At 50.9% G+C, this 11,453-nt stretch overlaps 1 protein-coding gene across 1 annotated transcript; it reads left to right on the forward strand.

Moving 5' to 3' along the window:
• The first annotated feature begins 1,368 nt into the window (after positions 1 to 1,368).
• On the forward strand, positions 1,369 to 8,366 carry LOC137544787 (uncharacterized). Its single transcript, XM_068265876.1, has 3 exons — positions 1,369 to 1,527; positions 3,292 to 3,835; positions 7,459 to 8,366. The coding sequence occupies exons 1-3, from the start codon at positions 1,369 to 1,371 to the stop codon at positions 8,046 to 8,048; spliced, it is 1,293 nt and encodes a 430-aa protein (XP_068121977.1). The 3' UTR covers positions 8,049 to 8,366.
• Positions 8,367 to 11,453: the final 3,087 nt, after the last annotated feature.

The raw sequence follows: 11,453 nt of genomic DNA on the forward strand, positions 1-11,453 counted from the left end.
TGCACTCAGGGGCTGGGGCACCCCTGTGAAGAGGGTGCCAGATATCACAGCAGCAGCACTTTCCCCTGCATCTCCAGCCTGGCAATAGCAGAAAGCTCTGGACACCGCCAAACCGGAAGCCGTTCCCCAGACAGAATTACATAACCACCCCCACCACCGAACAACCGATTTCCTCCCAAACTAGACAGCCACCATGCAGCCTCCACCCCAGTGAATACGATAGTCCAGCAGAGAAGGCAGCCGCAGCAGGGGAGAATGACAGCACCAGATGACTCACATTTACCTATTGCGATCCAAGCAATAGAGGTCCCGTCATCCGGAGCCCATCTGTATCCTCTAGAGTGCTGCTGCTCTGTTACTATTACTATTACTACTTCCTACTTCCTGTCTGATCTGAGAATCAGGAAGTTCAGAGCGAGCGGCTGCACTGTAGAAGAGACAGATGGGTTTCAGATGACGGGATCTCTATCGCTTGGATCATGGATAGGTGAGTGAGCGTTTGCCATCTGCTACTATCATTCTTTCTGCAGCTGTGGTTCTCTGTGGGAAGGGAGGGCGGAGTGGGCAGCGGCAGAGCGCACAGTAGCAGGAGGGGACCCTAGGAGGAGAGCCTGGCTCTGAAGACAATCAGCAGCGCACGGCATCATTTGACAAGACAAGACAAATAACATTTATATCGCGCTTTTCTCCTGGCGGACTCAAAGCGCCAGAGCTGCAGCCACTAGGACGTGCTCTATAGGCAGTAGCAGTGTGAGAGAGACTTGCCTAAGGTCTCCAACTGACTAGGTGCTGGCTTACTGAACAGGCAGTGCCGAGATTTTCGAACCCTGATCTCCTGTGTCAGAGGCAGAGCCCTTAAAGGGACTCCGAGCAGTGCCTGTGTGTATGCCTTGAAGCATACCCACAACTAATTAATTACATCCTCACACCTACCAGCATGACGTTTGTAATCATATCCCCCTGGGTTCCTTATATTTCATTGCATTGTGCTGAACCGAGCTGCCGACTTTGGAGAAAAATCGTCCTGTGGCCGCGACTTTGATAGCGAAAATAGCGAAAACTAAAAGGCATAGGGCGGCCATTTATATATTTTTGGAAAGAGGAGAAAGAGAGCTTTAAAATGATATGCATCTTTCCATAGTTACTGGACTGCTCAGAGTCCCTTTAACCATTATACCATCCAGCCACCGCTGACAGGATGGCGAGGGCTGGTTTATGTGCTGATGGGGCCCCTTTGACTCTGAATGGTGCCCCAAGCAGCTGCTTTTGTTGCCTGGTCGGTAAGCCGGCCCTGAGTGCACCAATAAACTGCAAAGAAAATTTCCCACATACCGTCCCGGTCGGGACAAGTGGGAGGTGGAGTGCACCATGTGCAAACCCGGTACAAATGTCTCGGTATTCAATAAAGGTGCTGGGGATCTGAAAGTCCACATGAATACCAAGAAACATAAAAAAGCTGTGCGAGGTGAGAGTTTATCTGCAAAGTTGACCGAGTTTTTTGTCAGACCAAGAAAAACAGAGGATGATGTAAATGCAGCAGACGGTCTGGAGCCCGTGCTGATCGTCCTCTTTTTTTGGAAATCAAAATATGGTCACCCTATCTATAGGACTACTTAAAGGATACCCGAACTGACATGTGACATGATGAGATAGACATGTGTATGTACAGTGCCTAGCACACAAATAACTATGCTGTGCTCCTTTTTTTCTTTCTCTGCCTGAAAGAGTTAATTATCAGGTATGGAAGTGGCTGACTCAGTCCTGACTCAGACAGGAAGTGACTACAGTGTGACCCTCACTGATAAGAAATTCCAACTATAAAACACTTTCCTAGCAGAAAATGGCTTCTGAGAGCAAGAAAGAGGTAAAAAGGTGAATTTCTTATCAGTGAGGGTCACACTGTAGCCACTTCCTGTCTGAGTCAGGACTGAGTCAGCCACTTACATACCTGATATTTAACTCTTTCAGGCAGAGAAAGAAAAAAAGGAACACAGCATAGTTATTTGTGTGCTAGGCACTGTACATACACATGTCTATCTCATCATGTCACATGTCACTTCAGGTATCAGTAAGTATCTGTTTTTTTTTTTTATTTTAAGAATTTTAAGGAATATCTGATGTCAAATGCAATTCCATGTGCGTAAAGTAAAGTTTGATGTCTTTCTGGTCAATGAAAATATGAAAGAACAGTTATTCATTTTTAGAACTACTAATGATACGAGTAAAAAAACACACGTTCTCTCACCTCTGTTCAGAGCAAACAGAATAACGTATATGTGAATCGTACAAAGCTCGCTGTATGAAGGGGTGAAGGTAAGAGAGAGATGTAAAATGTTTTTTCTCTAAACATAAAAAAAAGCTGTTAATGTAACAAAACATCACAGTCTCTACACTCTACAAAGTCCCCGCTGACCCTGATAGCTCCTGTCTTCTGAAGCATTTAGTCAAGGGGAGATTTGTCTGAAAATTAATATCTCTATTCGCAAAGCGATTTCAGAAAACGAAGTATTGTTCTGTATGTTCTTTGACGTTCTATAGAAAAAGATACAAAATGGCCGGGTTACTTTACCCTCAATAGATACGCGATTAAAGGTATGTAAATAATGACTATGAATAGCAAAGGTTCGCTTTTATCCTTGATGTACTGTTTTGGTGTTATGTTATAAATCATCCTTGACTTACGTAAACCCACTTTTACGCAAATCTAATTGCCAGCTATACTTCAGTTATATAACAAAAATAATAACAATGAAATCATAAAAAGTTTTGTTATTGAGAGTCAAAAGCTTTTAGTTTTATAGTTGTTTGTCACTATTGGGGACGTCACTGGATCAGAACTGAGGAACTGGATCAGAAAGAATGGGGCCGGGAACTGTAGTGCAGCGGAGTGTGCAGGGCCCCCACATGATAGGGTAGCTTTACTGGTGGGAAAGGGTTAAGTTTTGGGTGGGGAGGAGCAGGGGTTCCCGGGCTTTGGAGCTGTCAAGGGGGGTGGAGAAAAGTTAATAAAAGAAAGGGGCGGAGTCTGGCCCTCTCAGCGTGCGTAGGAGAGAAGCTGAGAGAAGCTGTGTGCTGTCTGCTGTCTGCCCGCTGCCTACCTCGCTGTTTCCCTGCCAAGATGGAAGGATTGGAGGACTTGCTGGCTCGAGTCAGGGAGGAGGCGACGACCAGGGGTCCGACCTGGGTCCAGGTACAGCTGGCAGCCATGGCCCCCAGCACATCCAGTCAGCCTGCGGGGGCGAAGAGGAAGTCCAGGCCGCCCGAGCGGCTTAGCCCAGACCCCCACGCCAGACAGAGACGCAACGGGAGCCCCCACGGGGACCCTCCAGCCCCCCCCCGCTAAGCGGGCATCCGCATCAGCTAGCGGGGCAGCTGTTGAGGAATCCGCATGCAGGACGGGGCTCTTCCGGCGGTGCGACATCCGCAACCGAGGCCTCCGCACCGCCGGCGACATCTTCCGGATCCAACACGGCCCTTGGTACCCGCTCTGCTCAGCGGGCCAAGCAGGCCCAGCGCACGAACACTGCCACGACGGGCGCCGCCTCTGCCCAGGACACGGCGGCGGCCCAGGCTCCAAGTAAGGGGGGCAAGAGTTCCGCCAAGCAAAAGAAGAAGGGGGGGTCAGCCGGGCCCTCCAGAAAACAGAGCCAAAGGGGAGCTTCCGGGAGCAACAGCAGATCTGGGCAGCAAGAGGACACCCGCAGCACCGCACACCCCATCCCCAGCCTGGAACCGGGATCGGCATCAGAGGTTGAATCGCTGGCCGGGGAGGAGATACCAGAGGCGACAGGATCAGGACTGACGGCTGTACAGGACGCCGGTCCGGCGCAGCCAGGTGAGGCCAATCCCCTTATCACAATTGCCAATTGGTTGTTGGGGGCGGTTGGGGGGTTACAGGGTGCAGGGGGAGGTGGGCATTTGGGAGCCTTGCCGCTGGCAGGGCGCCCGCGTCAGGCACACTCAGAGGTAGAACCAGGCTTTGAGGGAACCAGGGGGGACTCTGCACCTAGTGTATCGTCCCCTCCAGCTGGGGTATGGTCCCCACTTCCTCAGTCGGCTCCACAGGTCGTTGCGACCCTCAGCCCCCCTGCCCTCACGATTGCAACCCCAGGTCTTGCGCTGGCGTCCCCCCCACCTGGGCAGCAATACGCTGGGGTGGTTAACACATTGGGGGGGGTGCCCCCGGGACAGGACGGATTGCAGGTTCCAGCGGTTATGCCTGTAGGTGGGTCAGCTGTATCGGGGGACACCGGGATGGTGCGCTTGGCAGATGCTGCGCACGCTGAGATGTATGTGTGCTTTATTGGGCGGCTAGGGTCGCATTTAAAACAGGAGGTGAAAGAGCGCATATGAAGGGGTGAGTATGTGGAGATTTTCTCACTCCTGCCACTAGAAAAGTTTAACTTAGACAAGGGAAAGCCAGACGAGAAAAAGAGGGAGGAGGAACGGCGCTATCGCTTGATACCGCGCACTTTCCAAAACTGGTTCCAAGCGTTCTCAATTTTGGCAAGTGTCATCGGGGAGAGACAGCCGGAACATTGCTCGGCATTGTTCGGGTATATGGATTCGATCGGTGAGGCACAGCGATCGTACGGCGGCAATGCATGGTTGCGGTACGACGAGCTCTTCCGGCAAAGTAAGGCAGTTAGACCCGCAGTGCGTTGGGATCACCAGGACATTCACTCATGGATGCGCTTGATGATCCCGACAAGGGGACCACAGTCCTTTCTCGGTCAGGCCGGAGGCGCAACAACAGCCGGACAGCGGACCGAGAAAGGAAAAGGTGTCTGTTGGCAGTTCAACGAAGGATCCTGCCGTTTTGGACACTCGTGCCGATTCAAGCATGAGTGTTCCGGCTGCGGGGGGTCACATGCTGCGACAAGATGCTTTAAAAAGAAGGGAAAGTCCTTCGACTTTACTTCAAAGAGGGACGACGCCAGTGAAGCTGCACGAGATGGAGCCGTTCCTAAATAGATATCCGAGGCCAGAGGTGGCAGAATTTTTGCGTAAGGGTTTTAGCGTTGGTTTTGTTATTCCGAGTTGTTGTCAGTTGCCAGCCCGCGGGCCAGTTAGGAACTTAAAATCTGCTAACGAGCTCCCAGAGGTAGTTACCTGCAAGATAGAAAAGGAGATAGCGGCGGGTCGCCTTGCGGGCCCTTTCTCTAACTGTCCTTTGGAGAATTTGGTAGTATCCCCATTGGGGGTGGTACCAAAGAAGGAGCCAGGGGCCTTTCGGATGATACACCACTTGTCATTCCCGCGGGGTTTTTCGGTGAATGATGGGATCGCGGACGCAGAGGTGTCCGTGGTATACACATCGTTCGACGTGGCCTTGGGGTGGGTTAGACGCTTGGGTATTGGTTCCTTGTTAGCCAAAACGGACATCGAAGCAGCTTTTAGATTGCTACCTGTCCACCCGGAAAGTTTCCGCTTGCTCGGTTGTGTCTGGAAGGGTGAGTATTTTGTGGACAAATGCCTCCCTATGGGTTGCTCCATCTCATGCGCGTACTTCGAGAAATTTGCTGGTTTCCTGGAGTGGGTGGTGAGAGACATGTCAGATGTACAGTCGATCATCCATTACCTTGATGACTTCCTCTTTATGGGACCGGCGGGTTCCCCTGATTGCGCGTATGCGCTGGCCACTATGCGACACGCATGCGGGCGATTCGGGATCCCTCTCGCGGAAGACAAAACGGAGGGCCCGACGACATCCCTGAAATTCTTGGGTATCACCATTGACACCCTAAGGATGGAATGTCGTTTGCCAGATGACAAGGTGACTGATTTGAAGGACACGATTGCGTCGGTAATTCTGGCCAAGAAACTCACATTGAGAGAAATGCAATCCTTGTTAGGTAAATTGAATTTCGCCTGCAGAATTATGCCCATGGGGCGGATATTCTGCAGGCGCTTGTCCTTGGCAACAGCAGGAAAAACCGCGCCGCACCATCGCATTCGTCTGAATGCGGAGTTGCGAGCAGACCTGCGAGTGTGGTCTGTTTTTCTGAGCGACTTCAACGGGAGATCTCTTTGGTTACAGGAGGTGGTGAGCAACTTTGATTTGGAACTCTTCACTGACGCTTCTGGAGCACACGGTTTCGGTGCATTCCTGGCGGGTAAGTGGTGCGCTGCCCATTGGGATGAATCGTGGGTGGAGGCGGGGTTTACATCTAATCTGGTCCTGCTAGAATTGTTCCCTATCGTGGTAGCGGTGCGTTTGTGGGGGCGTCAACTGTCCAACAGGCGCATCAGGATTAACTGCGATAATATGGGAGTAGTGGAAGCGATTAACCACTTCTCTGCGTCGTCCCCCCCTGTTATATGTTTGATGCGGCAGTTGGTGTTGGAGTGCTTGCGTTTGAACATATATGTTTTTGCTGTGCACATTCCTGGGGTTGAGAATGTCATCGCTGACGCGTTGTCTCGATTCCAGTGGGACAGGTTCCGGGCGGCGGCCCCAATGGCGGAGGAGTGTGGGGTGCCCTGTCCAGTGTCGATGTGGGAAGTTCCATTCGGGCGGTCTCCCAGTTGATCAGCAGATCCCTTTCGGAATCATCATGGGCGGCGTACACGGCTGTATGGTACACGTGGGACGCCTTGATGACCCAGGTGGGAGGCTGTCATTCTGACGATGACAGGCTTGGTTTATTATTGTATTTTGTGGGAAACAGTTACTCGGAAGGTGTGTCAGTGTCGGCCATGAATAAAAAGGTTGCAGCGCTGGCTTTCTGGTTTAAGTTACAAGGGTTTCAGGATGTAACGAAAGATTTCAGGGTCAGGCAGGCATTGAAGGGTTACAGAGCGGGTGGGGTGCAACGAGATTCCAGGCGCCCGGTAACATTTGAACTGTTGGGTAAACTGGTGGGAGCCCTCAGCTGCCTCTGCGCATCGGAATACGAGGCTAGTTTATTTAAGACTGCATTCACCCTGTCCTTTTTCGGAGCATTTAGAGTAGGCGAGCTGGTTAGCCCAAATAAGCACAGAGTGGGAGGCATCCTGGCCCCGGACGTCGCGTTACAGGAGGATTCGGTTAGCATATTGCTTAGGCGTTCAAAAACGGACCAGGCAAGCAAGGGACGTTCGGTCTACCTGTTCCGCATAGGTGGCCCTCTCTGCCCGCGGGCTGCGGTTGAGTCGTTTATGGCAATTAGACCCCCAGGAGCTACAGCCTTCTTAGCGCATGCGGATGGTATCCCTCTGACCAGATTTCAATTCACGGCCATATTTCGAAAGTGTTTGGCGTTTATCGGTTTCCCCCCGGCCGAGTTTGCCTCCCACTCTTTTAGAATCGGGGCAGCTACTGAAGCATCGCGATGGGGGTTGAGTGAAGAGGTGATTAAAAAAATTGGGAGATGGGAGTCTGTCAGGTTTAGGTCCTATATCCGCCCACATTTAGTTTAGGTTAGGGCCGGGGTTTTTTGTGGATTAGCATTCTGTAGTTTGTTTTGTTCATTTCAGGTGCGCAGACCCTGGTCTGGATACTTGGACATTCTTATGTTGCATGGGGAGCCAAACGGGCCGACATGAGACCGGAAGGTCGGCAGCTTGGCTTTCCGCGAGACCAGGTTTGTATCAGGTGGCTAGGTTTCCCGGGGATGGTCTGGTCAAGGGTCCTACCCGAGTTACACAGGTTTGCTAGGCTCGACAGAGCCCCTGATATATTGGTCCTGCACGTGGGGGGCAATGATCTGGCTTCCAGATCCACCAGGGTCATTTGTAAAGATATTAAATTCGACTTTTTAAGGATCAGGTCGTTTTTTCCCAGCACGATTGTAGTATGGTCGGACGTGGTGGCTCGCACCACGTGGAGATTGGCCCGGTCGGTTCAAAAAATCAACAAGGCCAGGGTAAAACTCAACAAGGAGGTGTCCAAGTACGTGATTAGGAATGGGGGCCTGGCCATCAGACATAGGGAATTAGAGGAGGACATTCTCCTATTTTTGAGGAGGGACGGAGTGCACTTAAATGCAATTGGGACGGATCTTTGGGCCCTAGGAATTGAAGAAGGGATTGAGAGAGCCTTGAGGTTGGGGGCCTCGCAGGCATAAGGAGTCATGCCAGCTTGTGGTGGAGGGGTAGGGGGCTCCGGAGGTGGGATCTATTTGTCGGGGGATTTGCCGCAGGGCAAATTCCGGAGGGTTACGGATCGTCGGTGATTACCAACCAGGTGGGCATGCAGCTGTCCCCGAACCGGCGAACGCGGTGGGGGCCGGTCACAAGGCTGCATGCCAGGTTCAAGCTTTTGTTTTTAGAGGTACCTCCGGACCCCTTACCTCAGCTCTCTTGGAAACGTTAATTTAAGATGTTTTCTATGTTTTTGTTTACTTTGGTGGTGTTAAATAAATGGGCTGCTTTGGCCTTAATTTATCCAAATGCCGAGGTAGTCCGTGTGTTTTTTGTAGTGTTAAGAGGGCAGGGTGGGGGGTAATTGGGGGTTCAAGGTTTTAAGGGTATAAGCTATACCTCTATCAAGAATGGGGCCGGGAACTGTAGTGCAGCGGAGTGTGCAGGGCCCCCACATGATAGGGTAGCTTTACTGGTGGGAAAGGGTTAAGTTTTGGGTGGGGAGGAGCAGGGGTTCCCGGGCTTTGGAGCTGTCAAGGGGGGTGGAGAAAAGTTAATAAAAGAAAGGGGCGGAGTCTGGCCCTCTCAGCGTGCGTAGGAGAGAAGCTCCCTCCCTCCCTCCCTGTCATGTTACTGTGTTCTTTTCTTTAGGTGGAGTTTTCTGTCATTGCAGCCGGAGGGGTAGGGGGCTCCGGAGGTGGGATCTATTTGTCGGGGGATTTGCCGCAGGGCAAATTCCGGAGGGTTACGGATCGTCGGTGATTACCAACCAGGTGGGCATGCAGCTGTCCCCGAACCGGCGAACGCAGTGGGGGCCGGTCACAAGGCTGCATGCCAGGTTCAAGCTTTTGTTTTTAGAGGTACCTCCGGACCCCTTACCTCAGCTCTCTTGGAAACGTTAATTTAAGATGTTTTCTATGTTTTTGTTTACTTTGGTGGTGTTAAATAAATGGGCTGCTTTGGCCTTAATTTATCCAAATGCCGAGGTAGTCCGTGTGTTTTTTGTAGTGTTAAGAGGGCAGGGTGGGGGGTAATTGGGGGTTCAAGGTTTTAAGGGTATAAGCTATACCTCTATCAAGAGGAACTGTAGTGAAAATAACTTTATGAAAAAAGTGCTTAATTTTTACAATAATTATTTACTATAAAACCCCTGTGTCCCTGTGTCCCCTTCTGTCCTTGTGTTCATGCTTTTGCACTACTGCGCATGTGTATCACGGGGTGGCCGGTGGGACAGGAGGAAGACGGGGCCAGGGTGGCGGGCGTGCGCGGGCATGGTGAGTGGGCATGGGAGCGTTCACGGCTTTTGAGGAAGTGCAGCAGGGAGTACAGGTGTCGCGGCCAGAGCCTAGCGCCCGTTTTTAAATGGGCCTAAGGCCTAGTTATTTATAAATGATTTAGTCAATGTGTGCTCGTTGTAAAATCTTTCCTCTCCCTGTGGAAAGATATGTGGTTTCCCTGTGGAAAGAGATGATGCATTTTTGGCAGTTGTAAACAGCTGTTATTTCCCACAATGCAACAAGGCTCCCACTGTGTGATGTCAGTACCTAGGTCCTGACATCACACTGTGGGAGGGGTTTCACCACAATATCAGATATACAGCCCCCTGATGATGTATTTGAGAAAAGGAATAGATTTCTCATGGGAAAGGGGGCTGATTAGGATGAAGTTCAATCCTTGGTTACGGTTCCTCTTTAAATCTCTTCCTTTCAGGGACAGCACTACCATAGGGGCAGCCTGGGCAAGGCCTCAAGCCAGCTGCCAGCTCCCCCAGGTCTTCCGCTTCCTCAGCCCCCTCCAGGTTGCTGTCCTCCTCCGTCGACAGGATCCTACGCAATTAGCTATGGAAAGTCCTCTGGTCTGGGGCGATCTGTGCATGCTCCTGACTGGCCCTGACTGGAGGACTTTCCGGGGTCAATTGCGGACGATCCAGATGGAGGAAGAAGATGGCGAGGGAGCAAGCAGTCTGGAGAGGGCTGGAGGAAGCTCCAGGCTTGGCGGGGCATTGGGGATTTGTCAGGGACGTCCACAGGTTCATTTTTGGATGCCTCTTCAGATATCCAACTGACAGCTTAAATAAACGGAGGTGGTTGTTTTGGCCTTCAGACTGGAGACTGACAAGGGTTGGATTCACCACCTGTTCACCAACTGTGAACTGCTCCCAGTGGTGTAGCTAAGAAACTTTGGGCCTCAGTGTAAGCAGAGGAGGGGAGCAGTTTGTTAATGATACCACTAGCATATATAGAAGTGATCATTACCAGCATATCACCTTTGAAAAGCTATTACTGTGACTGAGGGAGGGCCCCTCTGGTCCAAGGTCCCCAATGCGGTCACAACTTCAACATCCCCTATTGCTCCACCACTGGTGTGGGCAATATTCAGGCTGTAGTGCTACAGTGGTACACTGGCAGTGTCTTAGCAATAACAGATAAATCTAGGTGTAGATTTAACATTACTTAAACTGCAGTATAAGAAAGTAACCACAAGATGTCACTGTCTGTAATGTGCTGTGATGATCTCTATGGCATTGTTGTTTCCTGTATTCACTCTATGTACCTTTCTGTTCTAAGCTGCATTATCTGATGGTGGTGTATTATTTATCTCTGCACGTTTTCTTCAGTAAAGACTTCTAACTTGCAGGGCTGTTTCTTGGGCAGTGCGGGCAGGGTGACCGCCCTGGGCGCAGACCGGCAAGTAGAAGAAGGGGGCGCAGGCAGTAGGACATAACCGCTAGGGAGCTTGTGATGTGCGGTGCAGCCAATTGGAAGAAGAAAGAAGATTACCAGAGCAATCACGTCAAGACATCATCACGTCACCACCATGTGACGACACTCGATGTCCTGTAGCGGTATAGCAGTACTGCAGGCTGTCAGAGGAGTCGGCTTTCCGGGCTCTCTTTGCCTGTGTGTTTTCCTGGTCCCTGCTTCCTCCTGGATGAGCAGCTGGTCACTAGTAAGTAGGCAGATCTACTTGTGACCTGTGGCTGTGTGACTGTGACTGTCCCTAAAGAGTAAGGGTTTGCGAGTCCACAGGGGTGGGGGGCGCAATTTAGCCTAAAAACTGCCCTGCTAACTTGTTATACCGGGTGCCTATGTGTGTGTACGGCACACTCTGCTCCATCAGGTGGAACAGTTAACTTACACTAGCCATTATGTCAGTTTTGATCAGAGAATTTATCACTGCCTAGCAAAGGGTCTATGTTGACACCCACATCCTGTTAAATGTACAACTAGATAACCTGCTGCTGGGCAGGCTGCACCCTTCAGCAAAATGGCAGCCTCCATATTCCTCTCACTTTAAACCTTTCTTTTAAAACAAGCAGAGTCATTTTCAATGAATGCATACGGCAGATTATACTTCCTTGTAAGAAGAACACAAATGCTATCATAAGA

Source organism: Hyperolius riggenbachi, chromosome 2, assembly GCF_040937935.1.
Source record: "Hyperolius riggenbachi isolate aHypRig1 chromosome 2, aHypRig1.pri, whole genome shotgun sequence".
Lineage (NCBI taxonomy): Eukaryota > Metazoa > Chordata > Amphibia > Anura > Hyperoliidae > Hyperolius > Hyperolius riggenbachi.